The 25,273-nt window shown below is 35.2% G+C and overlaps 1 protein-coding gene across 4 annotated transcripts in view; it reads right to left on the minus strand.

Moving 5' to 3' along the window:
* Window positions 1-17,541, minus strand: part of LOC132921594 (teneurin-m) — a 68,816-nt gene extending 51,275 nt beyond the window's left edge. For 3 of the 4 annotated variants that reach the window (XM_060984731.1, XM_060984722.1, XM_060984711.1), the window contains exon 1: window positions 17,215-17,538. In XM_060984731.1, the coding sequence (XP_060840714.1) occupies window positions 17,215-17,248 (34 nt within the window). In that variant the 5' untranslated portion in view covers window positions 17,249-17,538. Of the gene's footprint in view, window positions 1-17,214 lie in introns of all 4 variants that reach the window. The other variant, XM_060984702.1, reaches the window with a different exon arrangement.
* Window positions 17,542-25,273: the final 7,732 nt, after the last annotated feature.

Raw genomic sequence — 25,273 nt, forward strand, 5'->3', positions numbered from 1 at the left:
GATTAATTCGGCGACATTCCGGACGCGGGCGCCTGACGATTTTCTCGGCCACAGGACCGTCTCGCCACGCAGGATTAATGCCGGATTAAACGGCTGCCGCCACCCCCTTGTCACACACACACACACACACACACACAGCTCAAATCACCTCGACCGCTACCCCCTGTAAGGGCAAAGTCAAATGACCGACGCGGGCGGAGAACAACACATTTGTTGGGATACGTCTGTGTGTGTGTGTACAATACACACACATACATACACACACACACACACACACATACATATATATATACTCTACATTATATATTATATAGTGAGAGAGAGAGAGAGAGTCTGTCTGACGGCCATTCCGTGCCGGACCTGTTAATTATGTCACTGCCACCACCGCCACAGCTGTATACGGCGTACCGAATTATGTGTAATAATAGTCGCCGTTGGACAAGGGGTATTAATCATTTCACCTCTGAAAACGTTTCACTCGTTTCCCGCAAAATACCTCTGCAGCAGTCCGGACCGCTAAAGGTTGCACCACGCACCATGGTGGAAATCGGATTAGGCGTGTACTTTTTAATCGAATTCCCTGTCACGCCGAAACAGTTCTACGATAGTAATTGTATTAATTTTAATTTAAAAACTGCGCCATCTACTGCGGACTGCGATCGTAGGACGACCATTTAACGTTTAATTTAAGCCTTTGCAATACTAGAAATTAGTCATGTAGTCCCGTGCATGAATGATTTTCCATCAATATAATATTATACAACTACTTTGTATACTAGCTAACGTTACTATACGATACTCCATCATACGATATTTCAATAATACAATTATACATACTTAAATATTAAACGTCTAATTCGAGTATCTATATATAATATATATATGCAATGTTTTACTATTAACTCAATACTGAAATTGCTTTAACCTAATTTTCGTTTCGTTCGAATGCGGCGCGCCGTCATCGTGGATAAAAACGGCAAATTGAAATAAATAAACACCTCGTTAGTTCGATAATACTCAATCCCCAGGTCGAATTACACGCTATCCGATCGTACCAGGTTCTCGGTTGTCGTGTTTGGAATTGTTTTTAAAAGTCCTTTATACTACTTCACCCTAGCCTGCCGTTTACCTACATATTATTATCATTATCATTACGATCTTCGGCAAACAATCGTTAATATTAACACGCTAACGCAATAAATACATTTTTTCGTTCGGAACTTGTTTAACACGTAATCGCGACAAGCAGTAGCTCTTCTTTGAGGAAAGGGGCAACTAACCTAGGGACGGTATATTATGTATTTATATTATATTATATACTGCTGTGCTCCGGCAGCGAGCACGCAATTAACGAAAACGGTTATTTCGTGTCGGTTAAACGAGCACCGAGGGGCACTGAGCATTTGAAGTAATTAAAAACCTCGCCGGCCATGGTAGGCCACAATCGTGTCAAATAATATACGGCCAACATTACCGCATATTATATACACACATACGCATATATATATATATATATATATATTATATGCAATAATATATTCATTATTCAACGCATACTGAATTCCAGCGAAAGACTCCCTATTCTGATCGCATTGAAATTAAAGTTGACATAACATTTTGAGTGAAAAACTTAATGAAATTATATTACGAAAATAGTGATCGTTATGCAAATAACTAAAAACTGTTTAACATAAATTTATTCAAAATTATAGCTGAAAATCTAAACTATAATGAATTAATGGACTGAGGAAAATTGAAAAATACAAATTTAAATTAAATAAAAAAAACTATAGTAAACCAATAATATATAATAGAATATTAAAATACACTTCGAATAAATATTGATAGTTAAATTGAAAAAAAAAACGAAAATAATACAATGGCATATTATATTAAAGGCAAATCACGTAAGTACATAACAGTATTTTTAGAATACGTGAATCAAGAACATTTTTAAAAAGATTTAGAGGATAGCTTTTGGTTTTGGTTTTGTTTTTGTTTGTTTTTTGGCAATTCCTGCGATATAATATTATATATAGCTCGATATAAACACACCACCTCACCCGTCGATTAATTCGTTTTCCTCTTTCTCGGGAACTAGAGACCCACGAGGGCTTTTGGACGACAGCCAGGCTGAATAGCATTTATGTCAAACTCAGATAATATTATGGCGGCTATTAAGGGATAGGAAACGAGTGCATGTGAGCGACATGGATGGTGAGAGAGACTGAGAAAGACTGATAGAGAGAGAGAGAGAGAGTCAGAGGACCTTTTATTAAACTACATATTAACCGTGGCGCGCTCCACAGCATAGCTGACGCCATTAAACTTCTACTCGTTCTTACCGTACTCTATACTCTCTCATATAATAATCGTTTACATGGGGAACGCTAACGAATTTTTCTCAATAGTATATCCTCAATGTTAGTGGCAGTTTTGTATAGTCTGATGTGGAGAGGGGACACATTTCCCAGTCAACGGGAAAAATGATCGGGGAACGTTATTAGCAGAATGTTATTATAATACTGCGCCACTGGTGTACACGGTGTTGATAAGAATCTTTGAACTGTAGTTAAAAATTTGCATTCATTGCTCGCTTCATAATATTATAACCATAGTATATTCAACCTTCGGGAAAAACACTATTTCGTGTAATTTCCGAGAAGAAAATTATCAAGAATAAAGTGGAAAAGTGTTCGCTCATATTATATATTCCATACTATATACGTTCTCCAGCAATTTATACGGGAAATCGTTTTACTCGGCATAGTTACGCCCGATGGAAGTAAATTGCATACTGAGTAAAATAAATACCTATTAAATTGATTTAGACTGATATAAGTCTTAAATTACATTCATCATATCATATTATAGGAATGGTATAAATAATACTAAATGTTAATTATGATGTGCTCATTGTAATATGATAAAAATGTAATTAAACGTAATATAGTAATCAAACTTCAAAATACCTCGTTAACTATTTATTTTAGTTCCTCCATTTGATACAAAATATATTTTGCATAGGTAGTGATTGAAGTATAAAATATTTCACGCATGTGCGTAATAGAGTGGTTAACCAGGGTATGCATATATATATATATATAGGTACACTAGTTATTAATATTATAACAATTTGTCATTATTCAGCCCAACGATACTATTATTTTACCGTAAAAATATGCCTTTAAAACGACATTGTTTACCATGTTGAAAGTAATAATAATAAAAAACAAAAAAAACAACAACATGCAGTTAATGCGCATTAACTATGGTGATTGGGCAATATGTTTTTTAAGCACTACAACTGCACGTCTCCATTATACGTGGGCGGGGGTTGTACTGAGTGAAATGACTCGCAGTAGGTAATACTGCCGACGCCTATAATAATAATTATATACAATAATACACCCGTGCGCGCCGATTGCACAAGTGCGTGAAGTGGTTAAATGGTCCTGGCGGAATGCTGAGTGTGGGCGGCCGATGCAGATTAGGACGGGAAACGTCCGTCCGTGTCCGGTTTTTCGGGCGGTCGGGAAGTGGTGTGAAATCATTTGGTGATGAATGGGCCCAATTATTGCCTCGCGCGAGTATTTGTACGACCTGTGTACATAGGTTTGGTGAAATATTATGGTCACGGTGGAGTGGCAAGGCGGAGTTGTATCGGATGTACACGATGACGTGCAGAGGGTGCTGCTACAGCGGGGTCTCTCCCAGGAACTTCGGCTAACTACAATTACAGGGCGAACAAAGTCGCATTGAATTTGCCACCCACCCCTACCCGCAACCTCGACCTGGCCATCGAAGCCTTTAATTACGACACGGTCTCCCTCTGGATTGTAATGTTACAGAACATCGCGGTCCGGGCGGTTCGTTAAGCCCCTCCCGACCCCCGTCTCTTCTATCGCTTGCTCAGCACACAATTAGGTCTGCGGGACATTCGATTCCGTGCATATATATATATTTATATATATACAGTCGGTGTAACCCCTGGGATGGACTTTTTACTTTTTCTCTTTTTTTTTTTCGTATTTATTTTATTTTGCTAGAATTTCATTAGTAACCGAATACGCCCTACGTCGGCTTGTCAGCTTAACGTTCGCTAAACGGATTTCGCAGCTTCTCGATAGCTTATATACTATACGCTATATAGTGTGTATCGGGTATATAGCAGTATTGCACGCAACGAACAACGTGTTCTCTGGAAGTTTTGTTCCCAGGACGCGGAAAAAGTTTGTTACTGTGACATTTATGAAACACGACTACGGTGGCGGGGATGTTAAAACGGGTGGCAAATCCGGCCTTACAAACTTATTCGTGCGTTAGTATGTTAAATTTAATACTCTGTACGAACAATATAATTATGCAGATTTTTTTTTCATAGTTTACCTATCTGTCTTTTCAATGTTCGGAAGTCGGTATTAACTTACGCAACATGCCAGCCAGATGTTTACTTCGACCATATTTCGAAAACTTCTGGGTCCCATTGAAATCAATTTGTTAAAATATAATCTTAGGCACACAGAAAAGTCAGATTCTTCTAGATTTATGGGTGAATGTGTCCCATGAGGGTCCAGGTTCGGAACAAATTGACACAAATCGGGAAGCTTTCGTATGTTTATTGGCTTGGTCAACAAAAGGGGATGTAATACAATTGAAGTAGTCCCAAAATACAAAACAAAGGAATACATTTATCTACGTACAGATCGAAAAATTCAAAACTGTTTAAAATCCTATCACGTGACACAACATAACTATAGTACCTTAATAGTTGTAAAACATACTTAATAATTGCTCATAATCTGACGTAAAACTATACTACATTTTAGTATTTTACGTTTAACCAAATAATAAAGATAAAAATAAATACTTGCATTAAATATAATAGGTAACAATAATGATTGTAATTAAAAAAAATGCAATAATCTAGAAAATTAATTAATCAATGTATAAATCATATTGATACAATAACTGTTTATACAATGTAAAGTGTATATTATAAACATAATTTGAAAATAAAAATGTAATTCATTGTTAAATTATATTTATTTAAATTGTAAATTATAACAAAAACTACTTAATAATAGATTTATGCATTCTTTTTCTTCGTAATATATTTCGCCGAATATAGATATCTATTGAATTACTAGACTATAATATTAAAATAAAATATAAAATCTTAAATAATATTATTTTCAATACTGAAACATTAACTCGTGAGAATACAGAAATAACGCGAATAAAAAAGAGTAAATATAACACATTGCTTACCAAGTGATGGAAGTATTGATATAGCCGATATAGATTACTATTTATACACGATTATTTTTGTAATGTTATACGTTTATAGCCAATGGCGGCGATATTCAAATTATAAGTATTGAATTTTTAAAACAAAATAACATAATATTATACGCAAACAGGCACCACATCGAACGCGTCAATGAACCAACTTAAATAATATTTCACAAGTGGCCTTGTGTTCAGGTATTTATAACGCCTCCGGATCGTTGTTGGAGCATAGTCAATTGGCCATTTTTATGACCGCCATCCGAATGGCGTTTAATGAAAACTCGTAATTCATATTTTAGCATCATCTTTATTTCAAGCGCACCGAAAAATGACCCCGCTCAACATGCCGCAGAGTCCCATTCCCCTGTACTCTACTTGCTGTAAGAAGTGATATTTATGTGCCGTTGCTCGGGCGTTTGACATTAACGGCTTTTCCAAATTACATTTTTGTGTATGCCCAACGACAATGGTTTTCCCCGGTTCTCCTCGCCAGCCCACCGGCACACGACGTTCCCGTCGCGCATGGCCGGCTTATTGCCCGAGCAGATACCGCGGGACGCCATAAATCTTACAACAACTCTGTGTGTCCGCCGAGACTATTCACGTCCCCGGGGGTGAACCAAAGGACGATGGATTTAATTAGGCGATTGTGTACGATTATTCAAAATATTCTTGATCTCATTTATCAACGTTCGATGTATATAGAAATGACACGTGCAGACAAATACTCTGATGTTTCCGAAAAAATATACCTAAGTACATTACAAAAACCAAAAAAATTAATGCGTTCGATGACTTGCGCGACAAAAAAATTAACAATAGGCGCTTTGAAGCTCACGGTATACGAGCACCAAACTTTAGCACTTTAGCACCACGACAGCAGCATTATTATAATATACGATAGGTGACAATAATAGCATTGCCATACAGTTTCCTTAAAGAATTAATGAGATGACGACGATGATAATATAATAAGTTATAATGATAAGACGTGGTCGTTTGAGAATTTAATTAGCCGTGAAATAATATGTTTAACGCCGATTGCAATCGGTGCGTGCCAGCACGGAAACTCGCGAAACCTACACCGCGACACGATCGAAAGTAAATACAATTCAATATTCATTAGAGCTCGGTTTGGTATCGCACAGCGGAGTAAATTATAATACGAGGCCCGTAGTAGAGAGCTCTTATACTTAATTCATCGGACCGGATGTTTCGCCAGTCTAAGCGTATTTCCGGTCGGATTCATAATATCCTCGGCGTCTGTGCTGATAAATCATTTCCAAAAGACCCCGCCAACAACATCGTACATACTACCCCCGCCTGCCGTCACACACTTTCTCCGCGCATACGGCTCAGCTGTATATAATATATGTACGTGTAAACTTGTACACATACACACGCGCATCCGCCTTAAAGGGTATAGTAGTAATTAGGTTGCAACTTTAATTGGTCGGAAAATCCCCGGGTCCGGATAAACTCAAAGGAGGCGGTGGTTTTCTGTCAACTCTGCGAACTCTCTTCGCCGGCATGGTGCACGGAAGGTGTATAACGTCGGCAGAACTTTTGCAGTGTCCTCGCCCGACCACCACACACTGAAGCGTGCCACCGGTGCGCCAAACTAATTGTGAGAGAAAACGCACACGTCACACACCGAATATAACTATATATATATGTATCCACCGTCAACGTGAAACTTTAATTGCAATTTTATTATAATATCGGACTATCATCTCCGGAGTTAGTGAAGGCTGGGTAGAAGGTAAGTCGGTTTAAAAAGACTTAAACGATTCGAATATCGTTCGGACGTAAAGCTATTTATCAAAAAGTTCACACGGCAACAAAATACATGGAATAAAGGACGGGGGGAGTGGGGGAACTCGCAAACTTTCTCACAGGCTTTTTGGTAATGATTAAACGAACTTGGAGCCTTGTTTCAGTTTCTTACCTGCCACCTTCATCCCCGAAAACTCCTAATTGTTCCCGGCACAGAAACGTCGCATTTGTCTGTTATAATTGAGATAATTAATTGCGCACACTCTTGATGCAAGCAGTAGAGACAACGTCCAATTAGTCGTGATACTTGCCAAAAACAACCAGGATATACATTTTTTTTTGTGTTATCGTGAACTCTTAAAAATATAAATGGAAATTGCAAATGTTTGATATTTAAATTGCACAACATCCGGCAATAAAAATTATAGATATCGAACTCTCTGCAGTGTTATTTTAAACTAAAAATAAATCGATAAAATTATTGCTTTTTAATACTTCATTATCAAATTTAAATAATTTCCGGGTTAGCCTTGATGTCTTATCAGTAGTTGACATTTCATAACATTAATTTCTTATCGGTATAAAATAGGACAAAATTCATTAACTACTTTACTACAGTTGATATAGTTATTTTTTTTCATAGTATCAGCTACAAAAGTGTTGACAACGAATTATCAGACAAAATTATTTTAAAAAATTATTTATACAGCACAAACATATTTATTTGCTCTTGCTATTAACAATGTCATTAAAAATTGTATATATTATTCTATGGAGGACCTATATTTTTTTGAACGTTAAATTTTTAAATCAATTTGAATACAAATAAAATTTATTATAAAATCAAAAAAAAAATGTAATGATTGATTTAAATTTTGAATACACAGAATAATTTATTGAATATTTAAGTTTATGCCTAAGGCATTTAAAAAGATTTCGTCAGTGAGACAAAGAAAGTAGAACTGTATTACTTTACAATGTGTAGGCGTATAGTGTAAAATTGTTATGATATATTTGTAACGTTTGACCAAACAGGTGTGCCGAAGGGGGACATCGATTAACAGTTCGGTATCGAGTGCCAGCTAAGTCTCGCCGTCATCTGTTGCCCGACGTAATATTGGTAAAGCATATGGGTGCGGATAAGAAAAAGTGTAAAAGGGGTTTTTAAAGATGAATTTCCAATCTGTTACATACACATACACGAGGGTTTTAATCTTGCCAGGTCGGAAAGGGTGTGGAACGAGTTAACGATCCTGGCGGACCACAGGTACCTGTGCATGCGGCGACATATGGTTACCGAGAAACAATATTACAAAACTACATTATTATATTATATACCTAACATGTTATTTTAAAAAACTCCTTTTGTTTAGTTGTTTTCTCTCGCCTAGTGCACGTACGTATTTTATTATACATTTTTTTTACCCACTCTTATAAACTAATGTGTTTTCATTTGTCAAGGAGCAGGTAAAAAAAAATACATTAGGGTAAGATATTGAACACGATGCAATTAACCGTTTACAGACTAAAAGAGTATATTATCAACAACTTTACAATACCAGAGTACGTCGTGTATTATTCGTGTCTATATAGCAGTACCTATAGATATTTTATATAATAATAACATACAATGTTATGTGCCGTATATTTTGTCGATCTCAGCTACTTTTAGATAAAAATGCCGTGTTCTCTACCCTGTTTTAAAATTATTTTTATGTTTTATATCAGGACATCTAATATAGTAATATGTATCATTGTTAGTGAAAATAATAACCCATTTATTCTGCAAAAACATAATTTACCTTTGTGGTTTGCATATAAAACTTTTTTCGCTTATGTTAACGTCGAGTTAAAACTATTTAATCTAGATTGCATATTATTATATTTTACATCACACAAGTACTTCAATGTATTATACTCCGATGAGTATACTTTCATGTATGAAGGTAAAATAAATAAGTACAACGCGCACTATGTATTTTTTATTGCAACACTGAAGACATTGTGATCATATTATTACGGACGATCTGAGTGGTTACGGGGTAGGCATTATTATTACTTTGACTGCGCCGAACCTTTGTAAGAGGAAATGAAAATAAGTTTTTGAAATAGAATATGACGGTTTTCCCTCGGTAGAGAAGTGTAAAGATACATCGCAGGATGTTGCGAAAGTCCACCGTCGCCCGCCGACCGGATAAACATCTGCTGTAAGCACTAAATGGGACAATTTATCGAAAACGTGCATCCATTAGTTTTGCTTAGGACATTTTTCACGCCAGCTCGGAAAGGGGAAAATAACAGAATAGGATCTTTCTCTATATATTGTGTATTTTGTTACAAAAAGCGTTTTCCCGGGATAGCTTATATTATTTTTGCAGCGTGAGTTAGGTACACTAGAAACGCATTTTGAATACAGCCGCGTACTTCCGCGTCGATACGTCGCACGTTATATTATCTGGGACCGTTTTCGACTGCCAAGTTTTTATCTTCCATCGATAGTGCGGGGTATTAATATACTATACGGCGCGTGTGTACAATATATATTATATATAACCCCGTTCATCCCTGAATAGAACGCGAGATGTTCCTACCCAAATAATATGCCAATCGTATACAATATATATTACTATAATATGGTCTTCTTAAAAAAATACGTCGCGTTCGTAACAATTTGTCTAAAAAGATTTTATTACACTGATAAACGGATACCTATACATATTTTTTACAATTACATTATTATATATAAGTACCTAAAAAACCCTTAGACGTCGGCATCCCTCTGAAATCCGATACATTCGTACGAGATGTATACATAACCGAGGCAGCTGATGTTATACTATACGACGCGCACAACATATATTATTAGCGTATTACAAGACGCATATAATGCCTGCATCGCGTTTGATTTTACTTTAAACTGGGATTAAACGTGTAAAGAGAGAAATGGGGGACAATACGGCGGGCCAGGTGCCGTACCCTTAGTTTTGAAATGGATATTCCGTTTATAGAACAGCGCAGTACATAATAATAATAATAATATATCGTAATAACGCGTAGGCGTTTAAACTCCGGCACTGTTATCACGCGTCGACCGGATGCTGCCAGTATCCGTTGTCAGCTGTGGTCCGTCAAACCGGAACGGATATTAGGTGTGTATATATATATACTATATAACCGCCCCAGGATCGATAGCAATTCGCACCACACGCATATATATATATATATATATGTGTGTGTGTGTGTGTCGTATTGGTTGTGTGAGCGGTACGACGCGACAGTGGTTGGAGGCGGAGGCGTTAAAATAACACACGGATAAAAACGAAAGGGACGGGAGGATATTATTATTATTATATTCCACACGAACGGATAAATATGTGTGCAGCTAAATCAACAAAAAAAAAAAAAAAATACGAGACGAAACGACTATAAGAACCTCTAAAGAGGCGGCTTTTAATCGCATCGACAATCGCACATTGTCCGCGCAAGATCACTCGACATCTTGAACAGCTGTTGCCGTCACGTTATCCCCTATATATGTGCTGTACGTACCGACGAGGGTTCTCAAAACTCGACCTGCGAGTCAAGTGCACACGAACAATGGCCGAGAGTTTAAAATAAAATTAATTACCCGGTCGGTATATACATACACGACACCTATTATGATAATAGGCAGTTATTATATTATATTATGTACCTGAACGGCCCATCTCCGCGAAAAATAACATATAATATACGTTCGAAACTGACTCCGCACACGCTCGTCCCGCGACCACCGCGTCCAGATAGCCTCCGCCCGAAGGTATTCTCATTCACGCACCCGCCTCGGTCTTTATGGCTAATTTTCCAGGTGTCTCATTACGATTCGTCTCGCTGGTCGCGAATAATCGATAAATTCGCTGTTGTGTACGAACACGGTGCAAAGAAACTAACGTCTCGCGTGTGTGCGTCGTATACCATAAAATAAATATGGTGAGGTCCTACAATGGGTCACGCCTCTCCGACGACCGTCCGAATCGCGTCTGAAGTGGCTGCTATATTCCGTTTTTCACGGTTTAACAGTAAACCGAAAATATTATTATGAATCGCAATCACGCGCAAGCCTTTTTAAAACCGCCACCGAGAAACCGTGTATAGTATATACAAATCGAATTCCTCAAACGCTCGTGCATAATACACGGTCCCTTAATATTTCATGTTATTAGCCGGCGCAAAGGCTTACAGATGGAGCCGGTTATATTGTTTTGTTGATGTTGCTGAATGTGGAACAACAATGGACACAATGCAGATTCGAAAGGGGAATTGGCCCGGGCGTCCCGTTGAGATAATTCTCGAATTACAAAACTGGAATAACAATAACGTATACGCGAGTAGCAAAAAAAAAATAAAAAAACAACACGGTGAAAAATTAATAATACCTTAGGTAACAATATGAAACATTTTTTTTTTTCAAATCTACATTGTTTGTTTAACCTTATAGAAGAAAAAAAGGGTGGTATGATATATATATATATATATATATTTATTTTCTATAACAAAAAAAAAATCATGTACCTATGCTATGCGAAACTAGCATGTATCGATGTCCGAGATACGACGATAAAGAATTTATTTAATAGACGGAAGAATCCGTACGAGCCAAGAGACCATATGGTCGTTTTGTATAAACCTGATTTATAAAGTATAATACACTTTTGAAAAATGCTATCGGTCTCTGTACTTTGATTGCAATAACATTGAGTGGCAAAAAATTAACACGAGAGCATTACTCACAATAATAGTTAAGTAGTATACCGGGTTACGGTCTAGGTTATAGGTATTACGTAGATTGAAGTTTAATTCGCTACACTTATTTTAATTCATTCATTCTTATAATATCGTGTGCGCGTTCTGTGACTGTAACACTATTCATTATGTTGTTAAAATAATATATACTGCGAACTTATCTGAAACGCGGAACGTATTATTTTGTGGATGGTTTCGTGAACTCTTAAAGATCGTGAGGGATTGTTGAGGAGGGGGAGGGCTGACGTGAAATGAGTCATTTACAACCTCTGTCACTAATGAATACATAGCAAAACGTTTTGGTACAGACTAACGAGTTTTTCAACCTCAGTAATGTTACTTCGCAGTGTAAAAAAATATTTACTTGAACACTATAATACGAATATAATCGTAGAGTATTATTATTAAATACGACGAAATAAACAATAAATTATCACGCGGATTAAATAAAACAAAAATCCAAAAAAGATTACTTTGCAGGTATTTATACAAAGATATATCTGACATGAGTTATTAATATTATTGTGTCATTTTACACGATTACGTAGTTATAGAACAAAATTAATTTTTAAAACTTGTACACATTAATATTAACCAAACGACCTAAGCATACAATAAGCCAACCGTGTTTGGGATAATATATTACACTGGCTGTCGACGAAAAGTTACTGGAACCAAGTGTAGGAAATACTTTTGTAGCGTGTTAAAACAACTCGCGTAATATTTAAATGTTTACCGTCTAAGGTCTGTTGTAAATAATACTTTCGTTGTTGATTATCAGTAAGCCGCGACCTTTCTACTATAATATTATTATGTTCTGTTCCTTACATTGTGTTTAATACAAATAAAACCATTTGTATGAATAAAATAATTAAAATATCATGTTTTCGGCCGAAGAGAAATGTTATTCACTATATCGGACGACCTTGGATCACAATCATCTCGATACAAATCGGTGGCTTTGATGATTTAAAATATTATACAATAACGGCTTAGTACAACAGGCATTATTGTTTTTACCACCGGTAAGAAGAAAAAAAAAACACACACACACAAACAGCCATGTGTTGGACACCGGTAGTCACCGTTTCGAATATCAATCAATCAACTATAATACATAACAGTACGCGTTCACGTGCGTCGTGGTATAAGAATATATTTCTCTCGTTTAATCGGAACTACAGCTGCACGACATTAAGTGCCATTAAATACAAGTCGTTTTTTCTCTCTGTTTCTCCCGGAGTACAGTGTAATAATATCCCCTCTCTTTCCACGCACGTACTCACTAATCCCGGTAATGTTTACCCCCGTACATTTAGTGCTATAAATAATAATAATAATAATTTTAATACACAACGCGCCGCTGAAGGGATTCCTAACGAATTAGCTTTGTTTCCGCGGCCAACCGTATCTAGATGTCTGGTTTCGAGCAGACAGCGTGTAATTACCGTGGACAGATAAAAATAAAAACACCATATACGCCATCGCGCATATTATACGTACCTACCTCCCCGAAGGTATAATTTGCCAAAACAAAACGAAACGGAAAAAAATCCGTATGCAGATGTAAACCCTTTTTGAAGGGTGGACAACAAGGCGGCGGGGGTTGCGGAAAGGGGGCGATACGGAAAAAATCAACCTATACGATACGCCGGTTTGCCCTCGAGCTGCATGTGCGGATGAGCAGCATTCCGAGGCAATTGAACTGAAACGATTGGCAGGCGACCGGGTGTTTAAAACGGAATACGACACTATAATATTATTATATAGTAAACGACCATAAATCGTGGTGGAACAGAACGGACACGTACGTAGGGAAAATATTATGTATTGTTTTTAATGTCGAGATCGTAAAAAATATCTATGGTATTCGTATTGTAGTATTGCACGAACGAGAGAAATGAAAACGAAAAATATTATGCACTAGGAAAAAGATATTTTAGCATGTACTTCATGCTATATGTAGGTAGGTATCATAATATTATTATGATGCCACTGAATACCGGCGATAAAAATATAAAATTGAGAAATCTTAGTTGCAATGTTAGTTAGTGTTTTCGTTTGTTGTACGAAACGTTATCGTTAATGTTGTCATAATATGAATAATGTTAATAAAAATCAACCGTTTTGTAGAAAATCTCGTGCATGAAGAGGTTATTAGGTTAACCTGAAGGTTTGCAATATTATATATTTATATTGAGTATTTACTATATTTCGAGAAAAATACTTGACGGCAATGTTTATTAGCTAAGTATTATATTTATAGACTATAGAGTATACCGTATTCCGAATGAAGTATAATTGCGTTATAAATAATACGAACATTATTGATAAATTGATAAAGTACAAAATTTGACTAATTGAATTATACGCTTGGTTTTGATATTTAGTATATCCCACGAGACCGTGTTACCTCCATAATTAATTTTGCCCATATTTCAACCATAACACGCAAAATGATAAAAATGACACAAAATAATATTATGTTTGAATAGCAATATTACATACATAGATATAATTTTATGATTCATCGGATTTGACAGAGTACACTGTACACAATGTAGTAGGAACCACCGGGACGAGCAATTCTATGGATATTTACAATTTATTAAGGTTTTTGAAGAAAAGATCAAACACGTACCTGCCCAGATTTTTTAAGAAATATTTTGAGTTTACGCTTACGCTCGGTCTTCGTCGTGTAAGAATAGTTTGAGTAGGATTATACAACCCTCATTCAAAGCATATTGGCCATAGCCATTTCTAATCGGATTTAAAATCTAATGATATTCGATCAACCGTTATCACTTTTTAAACGATTGTCCTTTGACTATAGGTACCTATATTACCATTCTCGGATGCACAAAATAATTGAAAATCATTGTAATTTTTTCGCTTGAATTACTACAAATGAAAATTTTAGTTTCGATACCTACAATACAAAAAGAATAAAGCAATATTATGTTATTCGTTTGCAGCCGTACTAAAATAGGTATCGGTAAGTTTTCAAACGAATCTTTAATTAATATTATTTTTATTTTTATTAGAATAACCCACGGCATCATGACCATTGGGATTTCACGTTTGTTATAATAGCCGCGCATTTATTAATGCGTTAATATTATTATAATGTTTTTCATTATTACATGTACAAATTAATATAATATATTTTATAAATGTATAATTAATAGTAAGTTTAGCTGCTAATTGCAATAATTTTAAAAGAAATGTAGTAACTTTATTATTTATTTTCAACGAACTAATTTGGAATGAAATAAAACTATTCAAAAATAAAACCGAATATTTTAGCAATAAAATTGTGTATATTTATATTTTAAATCTTACCTACGATAAACCGTACAATTTAGCGAGAAACGCACATTAAGCGAAATCTCACGATGTCTAAATACAAACCATATGGTTGTATAGCACAAAGTTCAAAACCGGATTGGCCATCGGCGCTTTACGAATATCTCTGAATATAGAATTCGACCTTGCACAGAAATTTAAATCCAACTACTACTAATTCTACACTACTATTCCTGCGACTACCTACTAACACTACTACTGTGCTTTGCGAGAAATTTCGTTGTTTTTTTTTTATTGACAGCCGGTCATTGTCCGCTCACAAATTTCCCACGGTACCCTCACGTCCCTGTTAGCAATGATACTGACAATAATAATAATTATTATTATTACTATTACTATTATCATCATTATTATTATGCACACGGTCCATTGTCTTCTATTAGTTTTCGCCCGGGAGTCGTCCGATCAGCTGTGACCATCGATGTCGTCTTTTACCGCGGTGACGGACGTAACAATGTTTGACGGCCTGACACTCGGTCGTCGACCAGTGTCGCCGGCCGTCTCATCTTATCGGTCGCCATTGTATTACGACGTGTTTGTATATTACATTATAGCACAGACAATGCGCTTGTTAATCTGAACACTTACCTGTAAAACAAAAGAATACAAAAATATCAGTATCATCCGAAGCTCCGGGGCACCCATTGTCAGGTCGAAATTATTATTAAATACTCCCCCGCCTGCACCCTGCCGAAAACCACATTCTTCGTATTGTACACATATCGTTTTTTATTTTTTACATACAGGGTGTTTCGATCATAAAAAAATAAACCAAAATAAATAACAAATCCTTTGATCGGAGCCGTCAATCTCCGGTAAAATCCTACTCTAGCACTGAGACGTGTGGCGATCGTAATCGTCGGCGATGGCTTTAGTTTGTATAAGTATTATCGTACCTATATACCCTAACTTCTGATTTAGAAAATAATAATATTACGATGTGTTGTTTTTTTTTCATTCTACTAAACGTAATGGTTTTTATTTTGTTTTTTATTGTTAGATGATTTACAGTCAACCATACAATGCGGTCAATTAATGGCTCTTCCCGTTTAGGTCTATATACCTCGAAACGCACGACTCCACATACACAGTACACACACATTCATTCAGTATTTATTCTTTGATTTAATTTTTTTTACACTATCTATGCTTATGTCAATATACTAGAATATTTCTCCCATCAAATAACGGAACTTGAACTAAAAACGATGATTATTAAGTTATTATATATTATTGTTATTATTTATTGTTTTAGATGTGTGTGCAGAGCACACGACGTATTGTTTCTAACTAATCAATAATGACTAAAATAATGTGACAAAGTCTAAACAAACAAAATAAATTCCTATTTAAAAAATAATTATTTTATCTTAAGTATTATAAATTAAAATAGGTCTGGAATAGCTATTTTTTAATATTTTACTAAACTTACGATATTATGATATATATGTTCAAATTGAGATTAGGAATATGACATAAAATATTTAAATTGCAATTTCAATTGAAATATTATATTACTTAGATTTTCCAACTTACGACTTTTTCTCCCCTTACTGATTTAATGAAGCTAGGGATTTAAATCCCTAGAGATCGATTTTGTCTATAACTCGATTTTACATCCCGTTGGGCAATCGTTGATAGAAATGCATGTATGCATGTATATATATAATATTGTACATACAAAATTGATTTAAATCTCGCACATCTATAAAACATGATATTTTATTCCACCGAGTTTCTTTCTTATTGATGTCATGTACCAAAAAAAGGTAACATATAAATATTGACCCTAGTTCTCAGCTTGCAAAACTCAATCCTATCGCTCATAAGAAGTATAGGTATCAGGCATTTTGATCTGACAAAAACACAATATTCACACGCCGTTCGATAAAAATAAAACGGATTTATAACAAACATTGTAAAAAATCGATAAAAAGAGAGAAGAAAATGATTTTTTTTTTAAACAAAAATAACAACTAAAAGCCTCGCATTGCTTACCATACGGTGGATATCCAAGTATCATGCTTTTCATAAATCACGGTGGTTTAGATCAATAATAATAGTGAACATAGCACGATTGGCACGGTTCGATATTTTAACAAGAATGAAACAAAAACGACGATTGTTCGGAAATATTGTAATAATTTATTTGGGAAAAACAAATGAAAAAAAAAAAATAACACGTAACCCGAAACGAAACGTAAACGATTTCGAACGCAAAACCCGCGTCGACGAGTAAGCACCACGAAACGGTCGGAAGATGCGCACGGCAGGGCGACGTCAAACTAACTGACTGGATACGCGCCGGGACGACGAACGGCGGTGGTGGCGGCGACGGCGGCGGCGGCACTGGTTTCGGCGGTGAGAACGTTAGTAATAATAATAATAATAATAATAATAATACGACGACGGTGCGGTGCGGCGAGAGTGCGCGCGGGTCCCTCTCTTGTTGCCACTCGTAAAAACCGTCTCCCGTTTTGTAGCAGAACAGCAGAAGGGTGAAGACAAGTGAAACGGTCAGGCAGGGCGGCCTGTTTCGGCGTAGTTCGGTACGGTGTGGGTGGTGGTGAGAGGGGAGGGGGCAGTGGCGACAATGGCCAATGCTGACAATGTTCAACCGCGGTAAGATGGAAAAATCAAAAATCAAATCCTAAGTGCGTGTCTGGGAAATGTACTTTGGTCCGGTGAATGAGAGAGTGGGGAAGTACACGGAAAACATTTGACCTCCGGCCATTAGAGGTATTCAAAAAAAAAGTAAAAAACATCGACGAATATTATTTGGAAAACGTTTGTAAAAGTACCTATACCCGGCAAAAAAAATAAAATACCTACATAATAATAAAAAAATAAAAACCAAAACGTACATTTATTACGTTAATTTATTATTATATTATTCGTTTTGCGCATTTCGAACAGATCTTATTGTAATATTGTTCTAATATATTACTATAACATTTGTATCCGATGAACAATACGAAAATAGACATTCCTCATAATTGTTAATATTGACTAATAATAATTGTTTGCTATACGATAAGATGATAATAAATAAGCTATTATTCAGTATTCATTTGGTGTTTCGATTCGTATAATTTATTATATATTAGTATGTATTATTATTGCTTTATTGTTCGACGATATATTATTATAATAATATATATATACTATAATAAATATATTATTAATGTTGGACACTTACAAACCCATATAAAACCGATTCAAATATTTTTTAATCCAATTGTCATTTAATGATATCCGTATAAATGTTAACAATGATTTAAATGTGTATAATGTATTTATATTAAATCGGAAAAAAGCCACGAGACTAAGAAAACATTAATAGTAGTAATTTAATTACAATAAAAATATATACATGAACGACGGCATTAAATCATAATAAATAAAATACAATTTAATGGCTAAACATCTATTACCATAGTCCACAAAGAATGCAAAATAAACAGATGAACAAACAAATGTATATTAAAACACAATATCGGTAATTGATTATTTTAAAATAATATTTCACAAACGAGCTTTTAACTATTCATTTTTAATCCATTAAAGTGCATATTTTTGTTATTGGTAAAATAAATAGTCTGTGTTCAATTCCCTCTCAAATCTACGAAATTGTAATGCTACACAGAAAAATCTATAAATTATAGGCGCCTATAATGTGTATTTTATGAATAGATTAAATATATATTATACCTATACGCTAATAATAGTATACTGACAAAATTCCAACATTACTCATGTCACATTTCAGCGATAAACATTCACAAATAATACCGATTTTTCAATTTTGTACTTAAATTCAATAAAATGTTTTTAGAGAAAACTGAGGAGTTTTACGGTCGCTCAAGAAGTGTGGAAAATGTTGCTGACGTGCATTATTGTGTGTTTCGAGTACATTTTCTGGCGACTAAAAACACCCTTAGGATCAGATTAGTCTTCGATAGCGATCCACGAGCGTTTATTATTACCTGAACTGTCAAGGGGAGGAGGACACAAGGATATCTTTGGCCGATCTAGAAAGGACACAGTCATGGGCCTCCTGTTGTAACGTAGAAACACGTATACTGTGAAAAAAAGGAAGACCGTATCTGTGTAAAAAAAAAAAGCAATATATATATATATATATATTATATTTTATACGTTTTCTTTATTATACACACACACATATATATATATATATATATATATATATATATAAATAAAGAGAAAAGTATAAGGCCTTTAATCCATGACGCCGGACAATGGGTCCGACACACGACCGATAATATAATGGAGACATCAATATTTTATCCTATATAACGGTCTGCAGTGTGCGTTGTATAAAATGCGATGCCACGCGATGATATCATCTGCAGTGCGCGAGCAATCGCGCTATACGTCTGAGCGTTTGCGAATCCGATATTTTCTGCACTTCGACATATGGACCGCTATCGTCTTTACATTTTTTATTTTATTTTTATCCGACATCTTTACCATAATAATAGGTCGTATGTCACAAAGATTGTGTGGCAGACGCATATACGCTTTTTATATTATTATTATTATTACGCGTTCACGGTAGAATTGAATAAAAAAAAAAAAGTTTCTGCATGTGTGGGATTCACAATACTCCAGAACATTATCGTTAAGAGAGTTGTGTATACCGACGTGTTTGTGTCGTACGTTAGGATTCGTCACTACTACGTTATTTTGTACGTACGTATTAGACCTTCCGCCTTATTACTAATGCTCATTACAATTTTACAAACTAAGCTCATATCAGTCTCATTTGCACATATACTTACTGCGGATACAGAAGAAACAGTTAGACAGTTACTTATACACTACCACTATCTTTACCACTTTTCACTCTAATACCATACTAATCCGTGTACGCATATAGTACGTTTTATGTTGTATAAATAAGTAAACAGCAATATTAATAACTAATAATATTACTATATATATATATATATATATTATATGCAAGTCAGTAGGTTATAAGGTTTGTCTGAATTCAGCTTTGAAATCTCTCTGGCAGAAGACCACTTTAATATTTAGACGGTCCGTCGGAAAGAAACAAAACCCGCCGGATACCTGGAGACCACTTAAAGGGTAAAACTGCAGGATGACAATAAAACGGATACTTGAGCAATTTTGCTGACTACTGAAAAAATAAAAGAAATACGAAACAAAAGGAAACAAAATGAAACTGTTTGACTACAGACAAACATCGGGGCTCAAAGGATATCTAACTAAATGAAATACCATTGCGTAGGTATACTATTTAAATTGTATATATTAGTTTTACTCTGTGCTTTGTCGTTTACTTTTATTAATTATTAAAGCTAAGCGAGGTGAGAACCCAGTGAAAAATTTAAACGTCAATAATTTTAATACATATTATAATTATTTCACTGGAACCACATAATAAAACTATAAAGAACAAAGAAATATTTATGCTGTAAAACGCATTATTATTTATACTTATGTTGTAACACGAGGGTTTTTACTTAAACCGACAATATAAAATGTATTCGATTAAAAATTAAAGTATAAATATAGCTTATTATAAATAAAATAAAATGAAACTCAAACTCTATGTATGGGAATTAAAAATATTTATATTAAAGTTAAAATTAAATAAATAACAATTAACAAACAAGGTGATTAAGATTGGCTATTAAGACAAAAGAAATAGGTACAATAATAATATATTTTTATTTTTAATAATAAATGTATAATAATATTTCTAATTATACTCGTATTTTTATTATGTTACCGGTTATGAATTAATGTATAAAATAAACAATATATAATTTTACTTATAGACATAATATATAGTACAGAAATAAAAGTTCAACTTTATGCAATGCTTTTTTTATGTTCAACCCATGCATATATATATATAATATATATATACAGTAAATAATATAGCCTTGGTAATGGCGTGCTGCAGCCTGCAGGACAGGTCCATCGATAAATTAGATTTCCAATCTCTATACGTAGATCCTGTGCGTATTATTTACGGATGTGACGGAATTTCTCGAAGCATCCTCCCTGCATCCCCCCTGAAGTCCCACCACTGTCACCACGACCGCGAAAAACGGTATTTTCGAACGGCAGGAATAAAATCGGGCTCACGTCATGGTCGGTAAGAATGAATGCGGGTAGGAGAGGTCGAATATTGTTGGACGGGTCATGAAATAAATGACCCGTAGAAAAGACCACCCCACCACCGCCAGCATCACTGAATTCAATCGGACGGGGCCACGAGAAAAATACCCTCTCCGCCGCTGGTCCGAATAATATCATCCATCGACCTGTGTGTATCCCATCGTGAAGGCAATATCTCGAAGAAAAGAAAAAACCCCGCGGAAAAGGAGATGAGGAGGAAAAAAATAAAAACGGTATATAATCTTAAATGGAAAACCGATGATGGATGTTTGTCGGGATATTAGCATCGGATGGCCGGCGAAGTGCAACCGGGAAAGAGCCTCTGTGCAGGTCGGAACGCGCGTGTGTGTGAGCTCACTCATCATCCGCATGTCATCGATCCATCATGTACCCCGGGGGTGACGACAAATCCGTAATCGCTGCGATATATACCCCTATCCGGGCAACCTTCCCACCACCCGCCAACCGATCACTTGTACACCAGGACTATACCGTTTTCATACATTATATATATATATTTGTGTGTTTGTGTGTGTGTGTGTACAAAATGTATGTGCCGTATGGGAGAACGACGCACCCTCGTCGAGGATCGAAAAAAAAAACATTTTTTCTCCCTTTTTTGAATATTATGCACATTGTACACGCGTATGTATGGCTGTGCCAACTCAGATGAAAACATATCGTTTGTAACCGATATTATTAGGGAGCCGCCGAAACCTGTATGGATATTATTATTATTATTATTGTATTATAGATCCGCAATTGTGTTTGAGTGTAATATATGCCTGCAGCAGCGACTACGAAATAAAAACGAGTATGAGCGCGAGTGTGTTGGAAACTGTGCGAGACCAAGTGTGTGTGTGTGTGTGTGAGAGAGAGAGAGTGAGCTACAGAGAGAAAGAAAGAGAATGGAGAATAATACAGTCGACCGGCTGCCGGAGAGTTTGGTATAATACTATTATGTACATTTGACCACAAAAATGCAAAATGAGACAATACGCAATGTTTATTCAATAGTATCCTCGCGGATTCGGCTTTAAACGCAAACATTTGAAAACATTTTAACCAGCGTGACAATATTATATACACTGCTGTTGTCGGAAAAATGCATGACCGAGTGCAAAATATACAACGTTATTATTACTGTATTTGTTCTGAAATGTTCGCGAGAAAATCGTTTTTACTTAAACAGAAAACGCTATTTTTACGAGACGTAACAAAATTCGATAAAAATACTCGTTCGTACAATGTTTAATGGTATAATTGTGTGTGTAATCGTAGTTGTTTTAATCACTGTGAACACGTACTACACGTATAATAATTACATAGTGTCCCTACGTTATTATCCGTCTTCACAGCACGCCGAACGTATAATATTATAATAACATATCGAGAAAATAATACAAACGCCAACAATAGCATAGACGGACAAAACAGTTTATAAACATCTTTTTATCGTTATTCTTCTTTTCTTATTTTTTTTTTTTATCTAATTTGTAACCACGTGCGGCCGTGTTATACTCGTCTTTACGGTTTAATGCATTTACAAAGAATCTGTTTATCTGTCATCTGTGGATATAAGATATAGAGGTATACGTCTTCCGATAAAAACTTACAAAATATATTTGAAGAAAAAACGAGTTGCTACAGTCGAGTATTGTTTTTTTTTCCTGATTACGTGAAATACATATAAAACTTGAATTTTACATGCCCTTGTAATACATGCGTTGGTGTAAAGAATAGTGTTTTGCATAGTACCTATAACGCCACATCGCTTATTACACGTATGCCATAATGGTTTGTGTAAAAATATTAATTTAAAATAAAAATATCTAATTATAATTTCCGTAGCTTCATTAAAAAAAATAAATACTAGTCTTTGAAATAGTAAAAGAGAAATATATTGTTTAAAAGACGTAAGTGTATATAATATATATATATAAACCTAATATCTACATACATTTATTATTACAGTTGTTTTTTAATTATCTCAGTAAATATTTTGAATACATCATCATTAAAGGTGTTTTTATTTTTATTATATTAGATAATTATATTTTAACTATCAAATGTTGATGTTTTTTTTATTAATTTATTTTAATTTATGGCAACTTATTACTCGGAAAATAAGAGTATTATAAAATTGAGATATAGTAAAGTTTAAAGTTTAATGATGTGCCATTCTACGTAAAGCCGTCGATTTTCGTTTGGAAAATATAATATCAAAGATAAATATATGTATGTGTGCTGCACAGGGATATTGGAATTTGCAAGTAGGTAGCATATGGAAATTGCTAACACGTGTACGTATATTATGCGTTATGCTTTTATAAAAATTAAAACAAGCGTGTTGTTAAGCCTTTAGAATGTTGTGCGCTTAATTTTCGAATTTTTATTACGGCTGACGTAAATTTGTAATAATATTATTATGTAAATGTTATATTTGTTTTAACAGCACACAGAAATAAACGTATACGCGAGTGTGTATACGTGTATGCCATTTGTTGTGTGTAGGCGCTTTTTGCCAAGTGCGATTGTTTAACTAGAAATTTGCATACATTAGAGGGCAGTTTGGAGAATCGTCAGAATGAAAATTAATTTAATTAAAAAGGTAGGCGCTGGTGGTGATAAAATATGAACACTTGCTATTTGATTTTCTACCTCCTAACCCGACGGTGATGAGCAATATGCACAGGGCACCGACCGGTGGCGTGATGTTTTATCTGCAAGGTAAATAAATAATAATAATAATGAAGAAAATCAAACAAATGACGGTTACCTATGTATGTTTTAATAATATTGTACGACGACATTGTTGCGTGCTCGTTCGTCGCTGCTAACCGAACGCACGTTTTTATTATCTTATTTTACTTTTTTTTTACTCGGATCGCAATAATTGGCAAGTATATTTCTTCAACCTCTCTCTCTCTCTCTCTCTCTCTCTGTCTTTCTTTCTATATGTGTGTTTGTTTATTTTTCTCACTTGGTCCGCGAGACGACGCATTACTCCTGGCCAAAACATGCGCACGACCGTGTCCCACCGAGTTTTGTGTACAACCAAACGCGATTACCATCATTACCTCTCGACATCTTTAGGGCCGATGAGCCTGTGGTATAGAGATGATGTCAGCGAAAGCGCCAGCATAATGCAAATCTCCTAGCACTGCAGTAGTCGTGGGTCACCGTCGTCCGTTTATTATTGTGTAGCGTTTACGAGGCCCCGAACGTTGGGTTGGCGCTGCTAAAGCGTCGACGTAACAATAATATTTTACATCCGGTCGGTTCCGAATCGGTTCTCCAGCCAGCAGAGCCAGGTCCACGGTAATCATTAGTCCGTCTGTCGCCCGCCACATGATGGCCGACTGCGTTGAAGACGGCGCAATGTGCATGGTATGCATATTATTATTATTATAAATATATACTTTAGGCGATTACAATATTATTCACTTGTATAATGTATATAATACATACACAATGGACGGCCATGAATCGACGATATTTTTAATGGCGGCATCACAAAGTCTCCATTCTTATATACAAAATGCGTTGACGTCGCTGCATATTGTAATTTGTCCCAACAGACGACCGCTAGGATATAGGATAAAAAAAATAATATCATTTGCATAGACAAGTACCTACGTATCGAATGATTGTCGTTACAAATGACACGCGAATAATGAAGTAAGCACTTGACAGTTGACAATTCGGTAGATACCTATATATATCATACATACAGGTACTAGCAAAGCAATAATAGTCATTACTGCAGCGTATGGGCAGTACCGAAGATTATTGTACCCAATATATTTGATCATAACAATATTTCAATTCGTAAACAAATCGTAAGTTGTAACTGATAAAAATAAATTATTGATTTAAATAA

Source organism: Rhopalosiphum padi, chromosome 1 (genome assembly GCF_020882245.1).
Source record: "Rhopalosiphum padi isolate XX-2018 chromosome 1, ASM2088224v1, whole genome shotgun sequence".
In the NCBI taxonomy this organism is placed as follows: Eukaryota; Metazoa; Arthropoda; class Insecta; order Hemiptera; family Aphididae; genus Rhopalosiphum; species Rhopalosiphum padi.